Genomic DNA, 25,135 nt, shown 5'->3' with positions numbered 1-25,135 from the left:
TGAGAGGTAGTCTTGTTGAGTTATCTGGGTACGCTTGTTATACGTCAAAATTTAAACCCAAAAATTACAAAGAAGCACTTCAAGATGAAAACTGGATAAGGGCTATGTAGGATGAACTCGCTCAATTTGAGCGAAATGAGGTATGGGATCTTGTACCATGCCCTCTAGATGCAAATGTAGTCGTAACAAAGTGGATCTTTCGAAATAAAACCGATGAACAAGGAAATGTTGCAAGAAACAAGGCTAGAGTGGTGGCACAAGGCTATTCACAGATTGAAGGAATTGACTATGAAGAAACATTTGCACCTGTTGCTAGACTTGAGTCTGTAAGACTATTGTTAGCTGTCTCCTGCATTCTGAACTTTCAACTGAACCAGATGGATGTGAAAACTGCATTCCTAAATGGACTGCTCAATGAGGAAATTTTTGTAGCTCAACCAAAAGGGTTTGAGGATCCACATTATCCTGATCACGTTTACAAACTGAAAAAGGCCCTCTATGGATTGAAACAAGCGCCAAGAGCTTGGTATGAACGCCTCACACAATATCTTCTGGAAAATGGATACAACCGAGGTGGAGCTGATAAAACCTTATTTGTTAAAAGGACTTCAAATCACATAACTGTAGCCCAAGTCTATGTAGATGACATCGTGTTCGGTTCAACATCGCCTACAAATGTTAAAGAATTCATTCGAGTCATGGAAAAAGAATTCGAGATGAGCATGATCGGAAAACTGACATGTTTTTTGGGACTGCAGGTTAAACAGATGGAATCAGGGTTATTTTTGTCACAGACTAAGTATGCCCAAAACTTGGTAAAAAGATTCGATCTTGACTCAGCTAAGGAGGCCAAAACCCCTCTTTCCACTACCGTAAAACTAATAAAAGATTCGGACTCAAAACCAGTTGAGGGAAAGCTTTATCGAAGTATGATTGGTAGTCTGCTGTACCTAACCGCAAGCAGACCTGATATAATGTTCAGTGTAGGTCTATGTGCACGTTTTCAAGCTAATCCAAGGGAAGCACATCTAAATGCAGTCAAAAGGATCATCAAATATGTTAAGGGAACTGTAAACTATGGGCTATGGTACTCTCGTGACTCAGGATCTGAACTACTGGGATACAGTGATGCTGATTGGGCAGGAAACCTGGAGGACAGAAAAAGTACATCGGGAGGGTGTTTCTTTTTAGGCAAAAACCTTGTTTCATGGTTCAGCAAGAAGCAAAACTCCATCTCCCTATCTACTGCAGAAGCAGAATACATAGCTACTGGTAGCTGCTGCTCTCAACTTATATGGATGAAACAGATGCTGAACGATTATGGTCTAAAGTTCAGCAGTGTTGATCTTCACTGTGATAACACCAGCGCTATCAACATTGCAAAAAATCCTGTCCAACATTCCCCCCGTACTAAACATATAGATATCCGACATCACTTTATCATGGAACTTGTAGAAAATGGAGACATCAAGCTGCATTGCATACCAACGGACAAACAACTGGGGGACATATTTACAAAGGCATTGGAACCAATCAGATTCAATACTCTCAAATCAGATCTTGGTATGTGTAACGGTCCACTGAACTAGTGTAGAAAATGGTACAAATCTCTGAACTCACCTCGTCTTTTAAAGTTTTAAAACTCATTTTATTTTTTTTGTCACACACAATATTGATACCCTACTTGATAAGCATAAGATTCCTAAGGAACAGTGTACCCTACTGACCAAGCTGCTATAGCATTAATTACGGAGAGGACAACCGTCAAATCAGCACGACTCCCACTACTCTCATGCCTCATCACGTGACCCAAAGAAACCGGTCATCATGGAGTCCTTCGACCTTTGAAAAACCAGTTGCAATTTATAGAAATAAAATATCTCACGAATCCCACAAAGCTGCAAACCTCTCAAAGTTTCACACACAACCTGGAGTTTTGATTGAAATTGCATCAATGGATCAAGACGAGTCATAATACTTCGACTTTTCTAGACTCACAAACAGATATCCGTCAGAAATTCAACATCAGGCATCCCGAGAGATGGTGATGATTATCAATAATAAGATAAAGCCTCCAGGAGGAGAACCTATCTGGTCATGGTATTCAAGGGCGGAACAACTGGATTATCTGAAAGGGTTCCTCAAGCCACTCGCAGTTGAGGCAGGCGGAACATCGAAAGCTAAGGATCCTGAGGTTTATTCTGCAAAACCCTCTTTTTTTTCCCTATTAACTGTATTTTTCAACATATGTGCGTATATGAACATGTATAGTTTTTGTGCTTAACAAATATTTCAGGATATAATTGTTCTATCGGATACTGAGGACGATATTAACAGAGAAAATACTCCTGTAGAAAAACCCTTGCCCTTAGTTTCTGTAAAACAAGAACCTATAGATGATGAACATGAAAAATCCTCTGTTCCTGATAAAAGTGTGCCCTTACCTACTGATGTTAATCCCATGACTACAGTTGTATATGGTCCACACCAGTTAGAACCCCCTGCATCACTATTTTCTAAGCTTGATCTGTTTAACATCTTGGATGAACACAGAAGGTCAACTTCTCTTGTCACCCGATTATCTGTTCCCTTAAACATACCTCAAGTTACAAAACCCTCACAAAATACAGTCCTGTCACTACCACCATCACAACCCATAGAAGCTGATAAGTCTAATCAACAAAATCCAGAAAAATCACTACCTGTCCAGTGTGAAGAATCACACACTGATGAAACTAGGTCTGAACCTCCCACTGAACAAAATCCCAAAATACCTCCAGCCAATCCTTTTGATGAATCACCACTGGACTTTGAGATTGAGTATGAAACAGGAAATGCCCCAGAAATACAGGTTGCAGATCCAGCTGATGAAGAAGACAATCTACCACTGTCTCAAGTGAAGATAATCAAAGAAAAAGCAAAAGGCAAGAAGAAAGTCCAAGAAGAACAAGCTGACAAAAATCCAGTGACAAAAATCCAAGTCTTCCTAGTCCCTGCCACAAGGCGTAAAACCAGATCATCCACAATCACAGAACAAAAGGAGAAGGAAACCCTATCACCTGTCCAAAAATCTAAGAGAAAACAATCAACTGCTGAACAAACTGTCCCTCAGGAAACCACTGGCAGCAAGAAGAGAAAGAAGAACATTCAAACTCAACAGCCTGGAAGCCAGCCTGATGTATCTGCTGTTGCACCACTTGAAATGATCACTCCTCAATTTCTGTCTGATGAATACGCACTTGAAATGATCACTCCTCAATTTCTGTCTGATGAATACGCAGCAAGATGGGACTCCATAAACCAAAGGAAGATTTTGAGTGAAAGGTATCTTGATGTTGAAAAGTTAAGGAAGATTTTGAGTGAAAGGTATCTTGATGTTGAAAAGTTCAAATCCCAGTGCCAACTCATGCCGGTATTTGAGAAATTGAATCTAGTCAAGTCTATGACAACCCAGAGAAGCTACCCACCTATTGCCATAAAAGAATTCTATGCAAACCTGATGAAGACCATCAAGGAGGCTGGATCATCACAATATGGGCGTGTATGGCTGAGAGGAAATGAATACAATTTCAACACTCCCACTATCAACTTATATCTGGGCATTGATGCAAGTGATATTGAGGATCCAATTCTTGGGGCAAACACCATCACTAAGGTCATTACAGGAGGAACTTATAGCTATTGGCCTGTTGAAACCAACATGCTGCCTGCCAAATCCTTGTCAACAAAGTTTACAATTCTGCATAAAATAGCTACGACAAACTGGATGCCAAATGAACACAGAGGATGATTAAACCTGCCCATGGCCACTCTGATATACAAAATAGGAAAAGGTATACCCGTTGACTTAGGTGACATAATCTTCAAACATGTGGCATCTTTCAGGAAACCAGAATCAAAGGAAAGCAAAGTGAAGCTACCTTTTCCTTGTACAATCTATGGAGTACTGCGTACACAAGGATTCAAACCAGAGCAAAATGAGCCTATGGAAACCCCTCAAATTAGAATGATTGATGCTAGACTCAAACAAGGATCACATGTGCTTGACATTTTTCCAGAACATGGAAGCAGCTCGACCCCAGCCTTGAACCTCAATGCCCCATTTACCAGCAAACTCACAGCCCAGCATCTTGACAGAAGCATCAAAGGTCTCAACACAATCATTCAAATACTTGTTGAGAAGAGGACAGTTGAGATGCAACTGCGCGAACAATTGAGAATTAGAGATCAAGAAATGGCTACTTCTGTTCCTGAACTACCTACTGATCCTTCCATGATAAATAATGAACAAACTGCTGAAATTCCACCAGAATCTGATACCACCCTGAACAGCCATGAGGCTGAATCCTCAAAATCGGAATGATTCTGTTTTAATATCTGGGTTGATTTCCTACTTGGTTCTGCTAAGGAGTCTTGTGGCTACAGATTCACAGGTTTCTGGCAATAGGGGGAGTAGGAACAACCTTCTAAGCATTGGTTACTTATTGGTTACTTAGTTACTACTGTTGAAGTTTTTTTTGGATGCCTTGAAGATGGATGTTTTTGAAGACCCTCAGATCTGCTAAGAAGATATTATATGTTTAGCGTTTCATAAATTTGTAATAGGGTCTTATATTTTAGCTTGTTTCTGCTTTGTGCTGATGATATAATCATCTTCAAGTTTAATTTGTTTTTGGGACAATGTTATTTGAATGAACGCTGTTTTAACTATCTCTGATACTTTAGAAAGTTGTTGTGAATTGCCAAGAAACTTGCTACAAAGGTGGAGATTATTAATAAAATTACTAAGTGAAAATTATTTTGAAACTCCCTAAGTTATACCAAGTTATTGTGACAATTTTGTTAGCTCAGCAGATAGTTCAAAAACAGGTTCTCTTAAGATGTTTTAGGTTTATTATAGTTTAGTTCAGTAAATAGTTCAGAAGACTTGGAAGGCTTTGAAGACAGCTCACTGAACGAAGAACTGTACCAGAGCAAGAGAGATGTTCAGGGTTGGTTACGGAGACTCCAACAACTTACCAGAATCAGAGCAAGATATATAAGAGACAAGTCCCTTGTGATCCAGTTAGAGAAATTTACTCTGAAGATCTAAACGTGAGGTTTCCATTTACGTGATTACAAGAAATCTTGACAAAGCTTACCTTTGATTCAAGATATATCTTCTCGGTGAAGTTTATTGGGCAAGCATTCACTCTGAACGCCATTCGTGCTATCATTGAGGGGGAGCCTCAATCCAAGAAGATCAGGAGATCAAGTTCTTGTCAACTCTTCAAGGTTGAACTCCATATTGGAGTCTATGATGATTTTCTAGAGTTACCGCGTGATTCTCGACTGTAAATTGGTGGTACATTTCACAGTGTTGATCAATGAAGAGTTGGGCAATCAGAGTGATGCCCCCAGACGTAGGAATTGAGATTCCAAACTGGGTTAACAATTTCTGGTGTTCTTACTGCTTTATTATCTGCTTATTCATGATTGCATTTTAATACGCATTGTTCTTATCTCTGCACTAGACCAGTAAGTAGTTAAGGGCCTTCTAATAAATCTAGCAATTAGGTTTAATCATTGGGAGACTCTTTCAAATTTCTTAGACCTTGATTGGGGTAGTCTAAGATTTCAATTATTAGTTTATATATTTTTATATTTTAAATAAAATAATAAAAATATATAATTATACATTTCTACTCATTTTCCATTTATTTTTCGGAAAATGAATCAAACACTCAAAGGCAGTTTTTCGTAGTACATCCAAACCCCGAAAATGATCTCATTTTTTTAAAAAATAACTTATTTTTCAGAAGTCATTTTCCTGCTATTCAAACATTATAAAGTGGCGTGAAAAAGTTAGATCGAGAATTTAAAAATAAAAAGAAAGAGTCATTTTAGATGACCTTATTCTAATTTTTGAACGAAACACACCATGTGCCTGCTGAAGTAAGGGTCATCCATTGCTGTTACCTGACAATTAGCAAGTTTGTCAAAGCAAAGAGTTCGCTGTGATTGTGTTTCAGTCCAACATGGCAGGAGAATCGCAGAAGATGGAGGCTCCTCCTCTTTACACCGAGATGCGTCGTTCTAAGTTCGTTTGGCGCTCTGTTCTCATCTTCAATCTCGCTCTTGGAGGTACCTTGATTCCCCCTATCTTGTGCAGCACCAATCTTTTTTCTTTTCCTCAAATCATGGAATAGTCGTATCACAAATAGGCTGAGTATTGCTAAATCCATGGATTGGGGCTTTATATTATCTATCATTGTGCTGCATTTTGGATAAATATCTGCAAAATTCAGTGTTCTATTATTGGTTTTGATTTCTATCTCTTTATGCATCTATATTTCTATCTCTCTGCGCCTGTAATGACGTTTATTAAGATGATGCTGAAATGGCTTTCGTGCGAGTTTGTAGTTCTAATAGAGTAAAGCAGGATCTTTAGTGTTTGTGCATCAACTGTTTGTTTTAATGTCTGAGAGGAATGGACTCTTTTCTGGTCAGAGTCGTGGAGTCAATAGTTTGGTTTTCCTACTTGGTCGTGGTGACTATGAAATTGGTGTTGATGATATCACTCTTTTGAGGATTTGTGTTGTCAGTACAGTGTGTGATCAATATTTTATCCTTAGTTGAGGAAATTATTTACGAGTTTCACCCATAATTCAAGGCTTTTTGAGTCTATAAATTGTAGGTGACCACAGATGTTTATTTGATAGTGTTGTTGGATCTTTAGTTAGAACTGTTACAGATATGCATGAGAATTGCAGATGAAAAGAAAGAAATGGAGGAAGCGGAGAACGCAGAATTATTCCTGGGAGCAGAGAGTTTTATTGGTTTTCAGTTTCTAGTACAATGCTTTTTGAGTCTGTTATGAACTTACAATTCCCTTTTACTTTTATAGAGTAGCTATACTACTAGAAGAATCAGCTACAGCTGATCTTTGAATCGAGCTAATAACAGGGTTGGATTCATTCATTTCCTAAGTTTCATTTCTGTTAACTCTTAGCACCTCCAATAGTTATAACAGCCTAACTTCCAACCACCAATTGCTTCAAAACAATGGTGTTTTTGCCTTTCTTGCACAGAACTGACTATGCCTATTGTACAATTCATCACTGCACAGGAGTGGAACAGATACAAGAACTGTTGTCACTGTTGTTCATTTAATATCTGCTTATATTGCAGTTTTTAAATATGGTTCTCTTTAATGGAATATATTACAGAAATTCCCTTAAAGCTATGGAGTATCTAGTTTGAATATTTTTTGTCTCTCTTGAAAATTTACAAAATGCTTTACTGGCAGGATCATGCTTTAATTTGTTATTAGGAATGAAAAGACCAGGCCACAACCCCTATACTTTTGCTACCTAGATAACCCTGAAAGAGCCATATTCTACATTTTAAAGTCTATTGATCACTTGAAGCCATAAGCAATTTCCTTAAACTTTAATAGTTGCAAAAAATTTCCAGTGGAAAAATATGAAGTTGAACATAATAACCCCGTTTACTTTAGAAAACTGTTTTTTAGCTTTATAATTTTTGAGTTTTCATTTTTTGTTTTCTATTCTCTGTTTTTGTTTAGAAAACTTGTTTATTAATACTCATTTTTTAGTTTCAAAAAAAAAAAAAAAAACTCATTTTTTGAAATTAATTTTTTTAGAAAAGCGTTATAAAATTAACACAAGTTTAATTTCGAGTAGTTTTTAAACCTTATATTTAAAATATTTTTGAATATGTTTGGTTTAAATAGAATAAATATAATTTATACTTTAAGTTTAATATATATAAGATTTTTACATTTTATATCCATATATAAATATTTGAACTAATAACCTATTAAATTCACCTAAAATTTAGTTTAGATAATATTAATATTTTTTTGAGCTAATATTTAAAATATTTTTGGATATATTCATTTGAGTGATATGCATATATATATATATATAGTGATATGTATATATATAATTTTTACTTTGAAGTTTAATATATTTGAAATTTCAATATCCGATATATGTACCAAACTTTTGCTACGATATAACATACTAAAAATATCCAAACCAATACTTTATTGAGTTCAATTAAAATCTAAAACTTGGTGTAGAGCTGAAGTTTTAATTGTGATACTGTGAATAATGTCTAACTTTAAGCGTAAAAAAATAAGTTATGTTTATATAAGTAAATACGAGTAGAAAAGATAGAAGATTGTGATAAGTAAAAGAATATGATAATTAATGTAATCATAATCATAATAATGAATCAATATTTAAGTAGAGAATGGTGATAATGTGGTTGTAGTGATATATAGCCAAATAGATTATAGAGATTTTATTTTCCATTTATAAAACAGTATTTTAAAAGTTCTAACTGGAAAATGTTTCTAGTTTCCAAAATGGAAAATGTTTCCTGAAAACTGTACTAGTATTTTAATTCTATTATCTAATTCTCCAGTTTTCTAGGAAAGTGAGAAAACTGGAAAAATTCTCCAGTTAGTAAATGGGCGGCTTCAATCTGACTCAGTTTTTGTTTGGCCTAGCTGATTACTACTTAAATATATGAGAGGCTTTTTTGAATGACCTCATTTTGGGCTTCTTGAATAATGATTTCTTATTTTATCCTGTCTAGCCTTGTGGCCTTTTTATAGTTTAGGGTTCGTCCCAACTTTTTATAGTTTAGGGTTTGCATGGGTTTGGTTGCTTGGTTATGTGACTAAAGCTGGTTACTGGGGAGGTGTTGATTTAAGCTGCCTTATGTATTCATAGCGATCCCTTGAGTTCCAAAAGTTTTTATGCCATTGATTCAACTTTACCTGACTTTTTAAAAAATTTTATGCAGCATACATATTTAGCAGACCAGTGAAGAAAGACTCACGAGGAAAAGAAATAACAGCTACAAGTAAAGACATGACTGTCCCCCCTGAGACAAGTGCTCCAGCTGAGACAACTACTCTGGATTTTGATGAAGTTATCTTCTTTCCCACTGAGCCTGAGAAGGTACCAGATTGTGATGCATTTCCGGGGCAGGGTTATTCTCGCAGAACCAAGGCACAGCAAGGGGAGCTGTGATTTAGGAAGTTGCTGTTATATGTTATTATTACACAGTTTAGTAATTTAGAGATTATTAGAAATTTATTTAACTTATTAGTCATAAAATTAGTTTCGGAATCTTTGTATTTTTAGTCATTAGTTTTGAAATCCTTGTATTATCCTATAGAATGGGGAGCTAGTTACAATAATAGCAAGCAGAATTTTAATCTGGAAAAGGGAGTTTTGAGTCAGCTGGTTCCTGCTCTTTGGTTAAGGGCTCTGTTATGAGCTCACATCACAGGCAAGGAACACAAAAGGAAAACAAAACGAAGAATAGCAGCTGGCAAAGAAAAACACAAGAGGGATATTGGAAGAGAAGAGAAAGATTAATGCTGTTCAAGATTGATAGATGTACTGAACTGCATTTCTTCAATTGCATTTTTTGTTTGAGAGAAATGCTACAGGAAAGAGAGGAAGCAGAAAGTAGGAGAAGAGCCAAAAATTTTAAACTGTAGAGTTTTGACCATTTTTCACTAGCTTCTTTTCCTGGTTTTATAGAGTGTTGATTCCTGTTTGTGCGAGTATCCTTGTATTCTCAAATTAGTTGAATGTAAATTTTCCTAATTTGTGTTGATGGAAGAGAATATCAGAAACCCAAAGTTAGAATTGTCTATTCAGCGGAGTAACTATGTTGGTTATCATTTATATGCTTCCCGGTTAGAGTTTATATCATATAATGCAAACTATATATATATTGGTTAGCCAAGTTTTTGGCAATTTGGTGTGTGACTATGTGGTAGAGGGGTTACAATTTTTGAACTATATATTTACAATTTTAGATCTCAACATATAGAATTACAGAACTTAATATTTACAATTGCAAAACTCTAACAAATTTTTAACTCTATTATTTATCATTTTTTAACTCTATATTCACACTAGACAATTACAGAATTCTATATTCACAATTTCATAACTCTATATTCATAATTTTATAACTTTATATTCACAATTAAAGAACTCTATATTCACAATTAAAGAACTCTATATTCAACACTATAACACAATTTTTGACTCTATATTCACAATTTTTGAATTCATATATTCACAGTTTTTGAACTCTTATATTCACAATTTTTTAACTTTATATTCACAAAATATTACAGACGCATGTTTTGGACTTGGATCTACCTTGCAAGGTGGACCCGGATCCATAGCATAATTTGCCGTGGTGGAGCCTTAGAGGTGACTATTTATTGTGCCCTTGCCCGTGCCTCACATTCACAAGATTGGGTTGGTCTTGGGCCTGGTTAGGGTGGGACAGTCGGGCTTAGTCTGGACGTAGGCCTAACCCGAGGCCAATCCCATTTATAGCCAAACATTATTACATGGACCTAAATAAAAAAAGATACATTTTTAATATACTAAAAAATAAATTATTTATGTACATAAATGGTGTGTTTAGTTCGCACATGAGAATCGGAATCGGAAAAGGAATCAAATATATGGTAATGGTAATGGGATTTAGTGAAAGTATTTTGCATATTTAGTAGTAGGGTGGAATTATAATGATTACCAATATTGTTGTTTGGTTAAATATGATCCTATAACGGGAATAAAAGTTTTAAAAATATATGAACAAAAAATCAAGACAATTTATTCTAATATAAAGACATTCAAAGCATCAATATGAACAAAAAAAAATCTAAAATCATTAATCCTAACTTAAAAATCAAATTACCAATTAGGATGGAGAATAATGGAATGAAACCCTTATTTTAGGGAAAAAGTACAAATAGGTCACTGAACTATTTGGGGATAGCAATTAAGCCACCTAACTCGAATAAGCTCCAAATTCGTCCTTGAACCTGAAAAAGAAAAAATAAGAGAAATTAGCATTTTTAGCAGGTTAACAACAAATCTGTGCTTATTAGGATGTCATGTGTAATTTTTATTTTATATTTTTTTATTATCCTACTAAGTATTTGACCATTAAAATAATAATAATAATAATAATAATAATAATAATAATAATAAACTAGTAGGATAATAATAAATTAATAATAATAATAATAAAATATAAAATAAAAATTACATATGGTATCCTAATCAGCACAAATTTCTTGTTAACCTGCTAAAAATGCTACTTGTTCTTTTTTTTTTCCAGGTTCAGGATTGAATTTAGAGCTTATTCAAGTTCAGTGGCTTAATTGTTATCCCTTAAATAGTTCAGTGGCTTATTTGTACCTTTTCCCATTATTTTATTAGAGAATGTGTTTTCTAATTAAGGATGTAATAATCAAATCTCATAGTAGTGTTCTAGAAACTTGTCAATTAAAGAATAACAATGACTTTGATTCCATTCCTGATAGCTAAACCCATGAACCAAACACACCCAAAATACATTATTTAAAAGTACATTATTTGAGTATTGAAAGTATATTATTTTATATAATTTTAAATAATGTACATTCAGTACAAAAAAATATACTTTTAATATATTAAAAATGTACTTTGTATTTATGATCCACACAATAATTTGCTATTCACAGCTCCATGCAAGGACGGAGGCAAGTATATGCCATGGGGGGCCTTGGCCACCCCACCCCACCCCCAATTTTTTTAATATTATATATAATATTAAATTTTTTAAAAAAAATATTATATAGTATATCAAAACTTTGTTCTTCTTTCAAAATATTTGGCACCCTCCCACTTAAATTAATCTTATAGGTTCAACCATAAACTTTTTCATCTTCTCAACTTCTCCAGACTCTAGTTATCTCCAATTTCAAATTATGTCTTTTCTATATTGTTGACTCACATTCAAACGTTATTTAACATACTTACTAGTTTCCCTCAATTAGAACCATACATATATACGCCAATAGTTATGTCGTGGACCCAGATCCACCTTGCAAGGTGGACCTGGGTCCAAAAACGACGGCCTGAAATGTGGAACACAAACTCTACATTCACATACACTATACTCTACATTCACAATTTGTAAACTCCACATTCACACATTACAAGATTATATGTTTAGTAACTATATTAACACTGTTATTCATTCACACATTCAAAACTCTATATTCACATGTCCTATACTCCATATTCACAACTTGAGAACTCCACATTCACACATTACAGGGCTACAAGTTGCTAGAACTTCTTAACTCTATTACAGATTCACACATGCATAACTCTACATTCACGATTTTTATACTCCATATTCACAATTTGAAACCTCCACATTCACACATTTCTGGGCAACTCTACATTAACACAATCATAAGTCTACATTCACAATTTCTATATTCTACATTCACACTTTGAAACCTCTACATTCACACATTTTTTGACAACTCTATATTCAGCAATATGTTTACTAATTAAAAAAAAAAAAAAGACAAAATGACGTAGTTTTGGACCCAGGTCCACCTTGCAAGGTGGACCTGGGTACACAGCATAATTTGCTTATATACGCCTTATGAGCTATAAAATGATAATTTGTCATTATTAAAATCTATGCATATTTTTCAAGTTACTTTTTTGTTTTGTTTTTGTTTTCCTTTTTGTTTTGTTTTTTGTTTTGTTTTTTTTTTGTTTTTGTTTTTGTTTTTGTTCCTACCTACTTGTTCGGTTAATTTTTGTATCATATTCTATTGTTTATTTTAAATACTTGTTTTGTTTGATTCTAAATAATGGATATCAAGATACATTTGTTTTGGTTAATTATGAAGATTTGTGGTTATGTGGTGAATTTTGTATTTAAGTTAACATGTGTAATAATATAAAAATTTTGTAATATTTATATTTGAGAAAGCATTATGTTTTCAAGAAATAATCAATAGTCTTTTAAAATATATGTGAATGTTTTCATTCTTTCAACCGTACAAAACAATGTACATTGAAAATCATATTATAAAATAATTTAATATAGATTATATTCTGATAGTGTTAATACTCGCTTATGCTGGTCGGATACTCAGATAGTATTCTCACGGTCGGTAGATCGGCCACTCGGCCCGACCGGTGTTCGGTCCGACCGCCTCAGATCGGTTGTGACCTCGATTGATTGACAATGGATATGTTGGGGCCGCCACGTGCTCTTTCCCGCTTGGGCAAGGAGCGAGGTAGGCGCATGCGCGCCACGTGCTTGCCATGCCGGAACCCTGGAGATCGCAACTTTCCCTTCTTATAAATACCGCATTAATGAGGAGAGAGAGGGATCTTTGGCTTGATTCTACACTAAGCCTTGAAGTGTGCTCGAACAGTAGGAAAGCCTACTGCCGACCCGTCGAGCCCTTTTTATATTGTAACTCGGGCTTTGATCCTTTTGCAATAATAAGAGATCGTATTTACCCGCTTTAAGTTTCTTATTGCCGTATTTAGCGTTATCATATTCAATTATAAATGATTTATTCTAAACTTTAGTAAATTTGTAATGTAGTGATTATTTTGAAATATGTTAAATGCGTATTAATGTATTTGATTTAGTACTTCAACCGTAGTTGACCCTGCATTATCCAATCTTGACTCCCTCCCCAACTCCATGTCCACCTTTACTATGTGATGACTCTTTACTACCCACCAACTCAACGATCACTCATCTTACAATTTTTAACCATTTTAGTCGATGTAAGAGTAGATTAGTACATGTAAAAATGGCTAAAATGTCACCCCGCACCATGAACTATATTGGATTATTCATGCCGCACCTTGAACTTTCATAAGATCTATTTCGATACACAAACCATTAATTTTTTTTCATCTAGCAATTTTTACAGGTTACCTACAAGTTATAGGTAATCTATGCTGACTTGGACTTTTTTTTTTTTTCTTCTAAACCTTCTCCAGCCCAACAACCGGTACCGGAACCGTAAAATAAAATAAAAAAATTCTTATATTTAGGCATTTAGCTACTGGCAGTAGCTAAATATATATATCAAAAAAATTATATTTAGCTACTGCCAGTAGGCAGTAGCCAAAATAATAATAAAAAAATTTATAATATGTTTTTAATAATAACAAAACATATTATATATAATTATATAAACTAAAAAAAAAAAAAGAAATTCTGGTTGAACCGGAATTGGAACCTTTATATAAGGTTCTGGTTCCGGTTTGTGTAACCTTGAAACCGTGAACCGGCGGTTCGAAACCGGAACGAACCGCGGTCACCCCTAGGCAGGTCGTCGGTGGGCTCGGCGCATGCTGCCGCAAGGGAGGGGGAGGATCAGTGGATTGTGGTGGGGTTGTGGTGATTTGGTCTAGTGAGCACTGGTTTGGTTGAAGGCACAGAGGAGGGGCAGCGTGAGACGTTGATTTTTGGGGTTTACTTAAAAAATTTGGGTTGACTTAAAAAGAAGATCCACATAAGCTAATTGCTTGTCCCGTGTGTATTAAAAAAAATTACCTGTGCCATGTCATCATAGTAATCTTGGTAACTTGTGAAAAATGCTAGATGAAAAAAAATTAATGGTTTGTGTATCGAAATGGACGTTATGAAAGTTCAATGTGCGACATGAATAATCCAATATAGTTCACGGTGAGAAATGACACTTTAGCCTATAAAAATCCAAGAACATTTCATCAATAGAAGAAGCAAGTCCCCAACTTTATTTGGTCCTTATTTTTTTTGGAAGGTCCACGAGGTGTCCTGAGAAGGCCCTTCTAACAGGAGGCACCTTTAAGGCCGTAATTTTGTTTATTAGTGATCTTTGAGCAATTTTGTTTTAGAAGTCAGAACAAGTGAACAAGCGGGCTAAGGTGGTCCAGACTCCAGGTGAGACAAAAGGAGAGATTTAGAGGTGTCTAATAAATGGCATGGATAGTGGACCCACCCATCTTTCTCAACTCATCCACATAGCTATTCTTCCATCCAACCAAATTTCCATTCTATCCAGGGAAGCCAATGCTTCCCCTGCTTCTGATTTGCTGCTCTGATAGGAGCTCAAAATTCATTGAGAACTGGTGAAGTGACAGCAATTCCCAATTCTTCTGCTAAATGTCCATTGCTGAGTGTCCTCCCCAATGCCAGGAACAATCCAAGTTTCAGGTACCCAAAGCTTCTCCCTAACAGATATTAGTATTTACAGCCAGAATTCCTCTTTATGTGAACTATTTGTTTTGCTCTTTGCTCAATCTAGTTTTGGAATTCAAGGAGCTTTCATCTTCATCACCACCCTCCTCAGTTTCTCTTAAAGGTGAATTTTCCATCAATCCTCTTTGGAAACCCTAAAAGGGACTGAGAAATTCTATGGTTTTGCTGGGATTTGACAAAGGAATTATTGTTTCTGGTGCAGTTTCCATGGGGAAGACAGTATACCAAACTTGGGATAAAGGAGATTTCACATTGTAATGATTTCAAATTCTTGCATAATTTTTGGCTTTCATTTGCTAGTCAGGGTGAATATATGTTGTACTGAATCTTGGTTTTTGTGATGACACTTTTATAGCCCCTTGACAACCTTTCGAGACGATTTGGTTGTTATGCTTCAGGATGATGAGGGGAATGAAATTTCTCATACAGGTAGGTCTATCACCTCTCTGTACGTGCTTCAATTTAAAGTTTTTCTCATTGTAAGTTGGTTTCCATGACAGGTGTTAAAACCACATTAATAGTTGAAAAGGGCTCCTGGGATGACATATTTCATCTTGAAGGAGGGGGTTATGTCCACATGAAGTTGCAGTTCATCCTCAGTGAAGATGAACGCAACCGCATTCGCAATGTGGTATTGATTTTTTTTCTACTTCCGTTTTTAAGAGTTCCACATTGAAAAATTAATATAGAACATATTAGTTTATAAGGCCATGAGCAAGACTTTTTTAGTTTGGTTTGGTGGCCCAACCACTTTTTAGCTTGTATCAATGATTTAGCGATGTTTATTCAGAAATGCACTTTCGTCGGTCTTGCAGAGAGAATCTGCTATGAGAAAGAAGCAAGACAGAATTTGTGGTATAGCAGAAACTGCCACTGCTGTCAGGGATTTTAAGAGGGAGCTTTCAGGTTTGTTCATCCATACTAACCTGGACTATATTTTTAAGGAAAAGAACATAGAAATCTTTATTATCCTGTCTTATATCAATTCTTTTGGAAACTTTTCTGTTATTCTTGGATTTGCTTATGTCAAGATTCTGTAGGAAAAGAATATTGCCCGAGTCTCGTAAAGGAATCTGAGACACAGAAAAACAAGGAAATGTTTGATCACAATCATCAAGCATGAGATAGGATAGCTCACTGTCCTAAAAGTTTCTGATTTCCCTAGCAAGCAACTAAGAGTAAACAAATCAGAATTTTTGAAATACAAGATCTTTTATATCTATCATAGACGTCCTTTATTAAATCATCTTAAAGACTAGAGTAATTAAGAAGGTTATAGGAGTTTTCAAAAAAAAAAAAAGAAGGTTATAGGAAGTTTTTTGTAACTTCCACAATCACTACTTTTCAAAATGACTACAATACTTTAAATTTAATATTTAAATTATTCACATATTAAATATGTGTGTAAGTGTGTAACTGATAAAAAATTCATTACATTTATAAATATAACTAGTTTTTCTTATGCGCGATGCGCAAAAAGTAGGTGCCCAACATTAATATTAGAAAGTATATAGTGGATGCATGCGCATGGTAACAATAGTAGAAAAGATAATGGAAGTTATAACGGTACGGGTATGTTTGTGTAACATATTGTAAAGTACAATTTTTATAGCATAATGTACAAAAGAAACTTAACGGAAAAAATGAACATAAATGAAGGGTATAACCTTCCTTCACACTTATTATGTTTTTAGATTAGATATTTACAACTTCTTGGAACATACGGAGTACTATGATATCCTATTACTTATATGAGGAAAATTTTTCAAAACCTTTTGGACTTTATTCCGAGTTAACTCACGAGAAGTAAACCTTTCGGACTTTCATCCGAGAAGTTAACTCACAAGAAGTTGATCCGAGAAGTTAACGGACTTTCAAGAAAGTCACCTTAAGTCTAACTTCTCTACTTCTTTAAATCATGAAAATTTTCCAAAATTTCTTGATAAATCAAATTATATAAAATTCCTACCAAACATAAATAATATTTCTAAACTCCACAACACCAAAATATTATTTATGCTTCCGGTAGACATGTCTAAATTAACATATTCAACCATTTATTATATAAATGTTCAACAGATTCTAGGAGTGTTTCTCAAAAGTTTAATAGTTTTGAAGTTTTAACATTGGAAATCATTGCAAAGTTGGTTGCACGCAGAACAATTTAGTAATAGAGAAAGAATTTTCATTCCTCAGCTTTTCTGATAGTCAATCCACCTTTTAGAATGCAACAGATAGAACTGAAGGAACTTCATCTTCTCCCATGAGACAAGAGGATGAAGTACCTCTTCGTGAACATGACAGACGGTCACCTGCAGAGAAGCTTGAAACTCAATCAACGCCAAGCACTGCCCTCGTAGGACCAATTTCTGAGCAGCATGCTCAATCTAAGTTGCGAGTCTTGGAGATAAATGCTGCTGCGGGGACAACATTAGGATTCCAGAAGAAAGGCGACAACAAATCTAGTAAACCTGAAGGACAGGTATCTGGGAAAACATCTAGCAGTGTTAGAAAAATGATAAGTGCCTTTGAAACGAGTTTATCTCAGGTACATCTGTGGTATCAGTTTAGTTGAGGAGAATGATCGGTTTGGCCTTTTAAGTGCGTAACCTTTTCTTTTTGTAACGCTGAAGCAGGAAAGAAGGCCACTCGCGAAAACACAAGCATCAAAATCTCAACCGAACATAGTTGGAATGGGTGGTTCTCTAAAGGATCCTCTTGTTTCCAAGACTTGGCAAGAAACCCAAACTAATACAGGGAAAAACGGGGAGAGTAGTCGCACTGCTCTGAACCCAGTTGGCATTAAACCATCTTACTCCTATAAAAATTTGGAGTCAACTGCAACAACCATCAGCTCTAAAGGAAATTCAAGTATTAAGAATAGCTTATCCATTCGGGAAAGTGGCACTGTCTCTGGGAGAACAAATAAAGATCATTCTGCTTCAGTTGCAGAGAAAAAAGGAAGAGAACTTGGCTCGGATATTTCACGAGCAATTGATTTTCAAAGAGCAGCTTCGAATGAAAAACTTAAATCATTAGCTTCTGAAAGCTCTGGTGCATGGATATTCCCAGATAATATGAGGCATCTGTGTATAACCACTGCAGGTAAAGAGGTACTAAATTTCTTGGAAGATAGCAGTACAGAAGTTAATGTTCATCAAAGTAAGATGAGGATCTCCTTGCAAGGAAAGGTACTAAACTATTCCGGATTTAGTTAATTTTCAAGGGTTATGATGACCATCATTCAAAATTTCAGACTTAACTACCTAAACTCCCAGCTTAGTCACTATAACTGTATAAATAATTCAGGATGTTATTACAATGGCAATCAAATCAATAAATTATAGCTTTGGTTAATGTTCCATTTTCTGAACTTAATTTCAGCAAGATTCTCTGCAAGGGACTGATCCCACGATGAAAGGCAGCGAAAAACTACACAAGCCATATGAAGGCTCAGAAAAACATGGCTCTTCTGGACCATTTGGACAGGTTTACTTTGTATTCATTAAATTTGATTGGTCTGAAAATCTCACACATGCTACTCCAAAGGTTTCACTAAAAATTATGTAATAGGTTTTTTTCGTTGGTACAGATGTTTATCTCAACCCCAAATCATCAATATATGCTACAAATTTTCTTTGCTGGTGTTCTATCCAGGTACTCAAAATTGCGGTGATCATAGGCTTTGGAATATTTGTTCTGCTCAATAGACAAAAAGAAACCAGGTATCTCTACAATCTGTATACTTGCCTCATGTTACTTGTCCCACATTCATACAACCTAGTAACATTATTCATTGCTTAAGAACACTATAAGACATCTTATTCATCTTTGAAATGGCTAAAGAAACAAAAATACTTGAAATAAGAGAAGCATGTTACTGTAATCCATTGCTCAATCCTTCATTGTACTGAGCTTTCCAGTTACAGATGTGCCCTTTTCTCTTGTTTGTAACCGGAATTTTGCGTACAGGACAAGTGAGGCGAGATCAAAGGATAGAAACTTCGCCACCGCCCCAGATTACATGGATCGACTAACTCCTTCAGAAGAACAATGGAGAACTTTAATGGAAAAGGAGGACTAAATATGTTGAGATCTTTTATTTAGGAAGGTTATGTATGTTGCCCCAAGTCAGAGAGAATAAGTTTTGTAATTCCTACTGATATCTGCAAAATTTCAAAACTCTCTTTTGTCTGTCAATAAAACACACAAATCAATTTTTTTTTAAAGATTTATGTATAAATTGGAAAGTAATTACGAATGCTCATCAAAATAAAATTTTATGATATTTGAATCAATGCTTATTGGATTTATTGAACTGTGTGAAACAAACCATGAATATAATTACCTATTTTGTTATGATCTATTAATTAGGAAACCAAATATCTTCCTATTGGACTGCACATAGTTTGGTAGTACATAGTTTTCTTCATCTGACAAAAACAAGAGGAAAATTGTAAGGGAAGAAAGAAAGGCAATCTTGGGTTTGACTCCATCATCCTCACCAACAAAATTCCAGCACCTACCTGCATTCATTCTGCTCTGCCTTCAGTCTCAAACACCAACTTTTCAACCAATCCAAGCACCCATCACTCCTTCCCTTTTCTCTCACTCCACACCCAAAACAATATAGAGAAAGAGAGAAAGAGAGGGAGGGAGACAATGAAATTCAAATTGAGAAATACTCATATTACACAAGTCCCATAAAATTTTCCCAAGAAAAGTTACAAACATTGCTGACCAGAGACTCTCAATCAAGCTCTGCAGGTAACAGAAGCAAACTGTTCAATTTTGCATATTGATTAGTTTATGTGTGCACTTAGGGAGCCATTAGAGCAAACAAAACCCAGATCACAGAAATCTTTGATTTGAATGCCCATTGAGGATATTGGTTTATTTTGATCTTGTTTAGGGAAAAATACAGATTTTGACAAATGAATTCTGACTCACTTTCCTTGTTATCACCAAACAAAAAATCTACCACAATCCCCACTAAGGAGGAAGGAGAAGAAGAAGAAGAAACCCCAAAGTCAACCATAGCTTTGCTGTCTTTCAACACTGATTCTTCTTCAGTCAATCCTTCAAAACCCACCTTCACTACCCTGATTCTCACTTCTCTTTTTCTCATCACTTCCATAGCTCTCTTTGCAGCCATTGTTTTTGCCTTTCTCTACTTCTCATCTTCTTCCTCATCAGATTCTTCTGAGGTTTCAAGATCACTCAAAAAACTCAAACGGCCAGTTGTCCTTTTGGTATCTTCTGATGGGTTTAGGTTTGGGTTCCAATATAAAGCCACCACTCCAAACATTCACAGGTTAATCAAGAATGGGACAGAAGCTGAGATGGGTTTAATTCCAGTCTTCCCATCTCTGACTTTCCCTAACCATTACTCTATTGTCACTGGTGTCTACCCTGCTTATCATGGGATAATAAACAATTTCTTTATTGATCCTAACACTGGTGACTATTTCACTATGCAAAGCCATGATCCTAAGTGGTGGCTTGCCGAACCGCTTTGGGAAACTGTGGTGAATCATGGTTTGAAGGCTGCAACTTACTTCTGGCCTGGGTCTGAAGTGAATAAAGGTTGTTGGACATGCCCGGAGTTTTACTGTAAACGATATAATAGTTCTGTGGCCTTTGAGGATAGAGTGGATACTGTATTGAAGTACTTTGATTTGCCTAGTGATGAAATTCCTTCTTTTATAACATTGTATTTTGAGGACCCTGATCACCAGGGCCACAAGGTTGGGCCTGATGACCCTGAGATCACAGAAGCTGTGATTAGAATTGATAGGATGATTGGGAGGTTGATTCAAGGTCTTGAAGGTAGAGGGGTTTTTGAGGATGTGAACATTATCATGGTTGGTGATCATGGGATGGTGGGCACTTGTGATAAAAAGCTCATCTTTTTGGATGATTTGTCTCCATGGATTCAAATCTCAAAGGATTGGGTTCTCTCCTATTCTCCACTTCTTGCAATTCAACCACCATATAACTACTCTGCTAAGGATGTTGTTGCCAAGATGAATGAGGGGTTGCAATCAGGGAAAATTGAGAATGGGCAGTACCTGAAAGTGTATCTCAAGGAGGAGCTACCTGGCAGGCTGCATTATTCAGGCAGTTCCCGAATTGCCCCGATCATCGGGTTGATTGATGAGGCGTTTAAGGTCGAGCAGAAGAACACTGAGAGGAAAGAGTGTGGCGGATCGCATGGCTATGACAATGCATTATTCTCGATGAGGTCCATTTTCATCAGCCATGGTCCTCGCTTTGCCAGAGGCCGAAAAGTGCCATCTTTTGAGAATGTTGAGATATACAACTTGGTCACTGCAATCCTCAACATAGAAGGTGCACCTAATAACGGCACAGCTTCATTTCCAGACAAACTCATTCTGCCCTGACACTGAAACATTCATAAAGCAGCGTTTTTTCATACATTATTTGCTTATTTAGTCTGTTAGCTTCTGCAGAGGTTAGAATTTTAGCTTCTAAATTTATATACAATTCTTAGATTAATAATTCTTGGTGTTGTTATATAGAGATATGATGATACAGATTGTTGATTTTTATTTTTCTTTTTGGGCATTATTTAGTGTGATCAGTTACGTATCCATGATTTCTTTTGAGGGGCGAAGAAGCAAAGGTAAACTAAATTCAAAAATGTTTAAACACCAAATATCAAATACGAATAAATTGTTAAATTATAAAATACATTATAAATATTGTTGGATATAAGCGAAAAATAAAACGTATCAAAACTTTATAAAAATATTTATAACACTATATAAAACATAATTAATTTGATAAAATAATTCAAATAGAAAACAAATTATAAATTATACATCTTATTATTAATATATTAAAAAAGCAATGAAGAAAGCTATTTAAAAGAAATAGCTATATATTGTATAAATATTTATAACACTATATAAAACATAATTAATTTGATAAAATAATTCAAATAGAAAACACGTTATAAATTATACATCTTATTATTAAGAGTCATTTCCATTTTTGGTCCTACTGTTATTGGGGTATTACAAATTTTAGTCCACTTCATTAATTTTTGACACATTGCGACCAATCTTTTTTAGTCCTTACCACTTTTAGTCCACCGTCAAAATTTTTGTCAAATAACCGTCCAAAAACAGGGATATTTTGGCATTTTCATGCTTTGATCATCCCCTTTACCCTCTGTAGTGGTTTTCCTTACACATTTTTATCCAATGAAGAGGTCCGGCGAAAGGCATGACTTTGTAATGTGGCTAACATGGCTTGGGTCGAACCTCTTCATTGGATGAAAATGTGTAAGGAAAACTACTCCAAAGAGTCAAGGAGATGACCAAAGCATGAAAAGACAAAAAAATACCCCTGTTTTGGACGACCATTTGACGAAAATTTTAACGGTGGACTAAAAGTGACAAGGACTAAATAAGATTGGCTGCATTGGGGCAAAAATTAATGAATTGGACTAAAATTGGCAATGCCCCAATAACAGTAGGACAAAAAATGGAAATAACTCTATTATTAATATATTAAAAAAGCAATGAAGAAATCTTATTATTAAAAAAGCAAGAAAACATCTTATTATTAATATATTAAAAAAGCAATGAAGAAAGCTATTTAAAAGAAATAGCTAATATTGTATAAATATTTATAACACTATATAAAACATAATTAATTTGATAAAATAATTCAAATAGAAAACACATTATAAATTATACATTTTATTATTAATATATTAAAAAAGCAATGAAGAAATCTTATTATTAAAAAAGCGCTAAGGATTCAAACCATCTCCTTTATTTAGACAAAACCACAAACCTACCAACTCTACAAGCTTATCAATTATTTACTTTTATCTGTTTTATATATTTATATATAAAACATGTACTATATATACATATATACATACAAAGGCTATATATAGAGTGGGGGTGGGGTGAGTTGGGGCAGCTGCCCCCACCGTGGTTCCGTCCCTGAGTGTGATTATTGCCCACTGGAATTCTGTCCATATACATAATATTAAAAAACTTTTGAGGGAAAAAGAGAATGTTTTACCCTTCTTATATTTATGATTGGGTATTTTGGTATTGTTATAAAAGTTGTAGAACGTCAGAACATATCCTTACCTTTACAAGATGGTAGCAGTTTTGGTCTTCCGACAACAAAAAAAATTAATTTATTATTGTTTTTTCGCAACCAAACAAAGAATGCTATTTATTAATCATGAGTAGAAAAAAAGGACTGGATACACTCAAGTGGGGTGTTGTCTCACATGTGAGAGTCAGATTGAGAGCCAGCTGACCTAGCTAATTTGTGGACAATCTGGTTCGCTGATCTCCTAATATATATATATACATGATACTGAATCAAAGTTGGCCATAATACTCTTACAATGATGTATAATGAGGCCTAAATGTGATCTGTTTGGAGTATTCACCTTCAGTTCTTTAACCGTATGCAAACAGTTAGTTTCCAGCCGGACATTCCTAATGTTCAGCCTAGAGCTTCTGCCAACGCTGGAGATTGAGGACAGCCGATGGTGCCATTTACTGCAACAATGAATTTTCCGTCCTGTGTTATCAACACTATTCCAAAAGAGGCATTGTCTTCTTCTATTGTCCCGAGAATCTTTCATAGGAAATCAAGTCATTGTTTAACCTCATACGCCTCTTCTTGTGTGGCTTTGAAGAAAAATAGGCTATCGCTCCTCTCGCTATAATGCAGCCATGAATCCTTTGTTCTTTCTCTGCTTTTCGAAGTAAAAGTGATATATAATAAAGAGATAAGGAGATAAAGGATCCCCTGTCTAAGGCCACGAGTTGGATATAGAGAATCGGTCAGTTCACCATTTACCAGGAATTTGTATCTAATAGATCGAGGTGACACACAACATGATTAATTTGATCCATTCGATGGGGAAACCAAGGACCTTCATTATTGATTCTAGGAGAGGTGACATATCTAGTTTCAAAGCCGCCCATCCACCTCTACCTTGGTTCTTTCGTTTTAAATAGTGGCCGATTTCCACAACTGCCATAATCAACTGCCCGGGAATGAATGCACTTTAATTTGTGGTTCTGAAATTATCTTGTTTATCATAGGCTCCATTCTGTTGGCAAGGATTTTTGCAATTATTTTATATGTAACATTTCATAGTGCTATTGGACGTAGATCCGAGACTGCCTCTGGAAGCTGCTTTTTGGGGATGAGGGTGACATTAGTGTCATTTAGACCTGCTAGGACTGATTACTCATTTAGGCACTGGAGTATGAAGCTATTGTACTGTAGTCTAGAAATGTTGGATTTATCCCGTATGGGCCTGGAGATTTGTCGGGATGCATGGAGAATATATATAGGTTCGCGAACTTCATCTACAGTAAATGGATTCATAAGAGAACTTGCTTGTGCTTATGTGACGCGGGGCAGCATGTCAAGGATCGGTAAGTTTTCATTTGTTCCAGTCGAACGAAATATGCCATGCCATCAAAGTAGCTGTGAACCATTTGCTTTAAAGCTGGATCCTTGATGGGTGTAGTTTTCGCGGTGGATGGAAAGGAATAGGTGTTAAAACGGAAAGATTTCCGAGTATCGTTCTCAAAGGATGGCAAGGAGGGAGTTCAAGCGGTAAGGGGATTAAGCACAAGAGTGTTTAGTGTTTGAAAGCTAACCCAAACATAGTAAGAAAATGCACATGAAACATCATGAAAATAAGGAACAAACAAAGGAAACAATCAATTGGAAAGGAGGATTTGGATCTTGCAACTCATATAGGTATCCTTGATTTCCTAAGATATTAGGCTAGTAACACTTAGATAATGAAGATGAGACAGGGTCACCAACACCACCGCCACTCTCGTGGTCAATGGACTCACTCCTTAGACCGTAATGTCATCATTGTGATCATTAGGCTAGGAGAGGCATTTTGTCAAACACGTTATGTGCCTCTTATCTTCCACTTCTCCCTTTTCTCAAAGGTGAGAGGGAAATGTGCTAGGCTAGGCTAAGGAGTAAC

At 35.5% G+C, this 25,135-nt stretch overlaps 3 protein-coding genes across 4 annotated transcripts; all 3 read left to right on the top strand.

Moving 5' to 3' along the window:
* The first annotated feature begins 5,991 nt into the window (after positions 1 to 5,991).
* On the top strand, positions 5,992 to 9,652 carry LOC116018816. The gene is made up of 2 exons (XM_031258820.1): positions 5,992 to 6,123; positions 8,818 to 9,652. Exons 1-2 carry the CDS (start codon positions 6,018 to 6,020, stop codon positions 9,045 to 9,047), a joined length of 336 nt encoding a protein of 111 aa, XP_031114680.1. The 5' UTR covers positions 5,992 to 6,017; the 3' UTR covers positions 9,048 to 9,652.
* Positions 9,653 to 14,891: 5,239 nt separating this feature from the next.
* Positions 14,892 to 19,412, top strand: LOC116018791. Of its 2 annotated transcripts, none has more exons than XM_031258788.1 (11): positions 14,892 to 15,069; positions 15,161 to 15,217; positions 15,317 to 15,368; positions 15,470 to 15,543; positions 15,615 to 15,745; positions 15,930 to 16,020; positions 17,349 to 17,662; positions 17,748 to 18,305; positions 18,499 to 18,603; positions 18,772 to 18,839; positions 19,087 to 19,412. In XM_031258788.1, exons 1-11 carry the CDS (start codon positions 15,045 to 15,047, stop codon positions 19,196 to 19,198), a joined length of 1,587 nt encoding a protein of 528 aa, XP_031114648.1. In that variant the 5' UTR covers positions 14,892 to 15,044; the 3' UTR covers positions 19,199 to 19,412. The 2 variants fall into 2 exon arrangements, with proteins under 2 accessions (XP_031114648.1, XP_031114649.1); XM_031258789.1 differs by having other exon boundaries at positions 14,894 to 15,069; positions 17,751 to 18,305.
* Positions 19,413 to 19,683: 271 nt separating this feature from the next.
* LOC116019419 (ectonucleotide pyrophosphatase/phosphodiesterase family member 1-like) lies at positions 19,684 to 21,686 on the top strand. Its single transcript, XM_031259605.1, has one exon. The coding sequence runs from the start codon at positions 20,049 to 20,051 to the stop codon at positions 21,516 to 21,518; it is 1,470 nt and encodes a 489-aa protein (XP_031115465.1). The 5' UTR covers positions 19,684 to 20,048; the 3' UTR covers positions 21,519 to 21,686.
* The last annotated feature ends 3,449 nt before the right edge of the window (positions 21,687 to 25,135 follow it).

This window comes from Ipomoea triloba, chromosome 5 (genome assembly GCF_003576645.1).
Source record: "Ipomoea triloba cultivar NCNSP0323 chromosome 5, ASM357664v1".
NCBI classification, from domain to species: Eukaryota; Viridiplantae; Streptophyta; class Magnoliopsida; order Solanales; family Convolvulaceae; genus Ipomoea; species Ipomoea triloba.
Note: the sequence above shows the minus strand (reverse complement) of the source record. Positions and strands in the feature narration are given on the sequence as shown.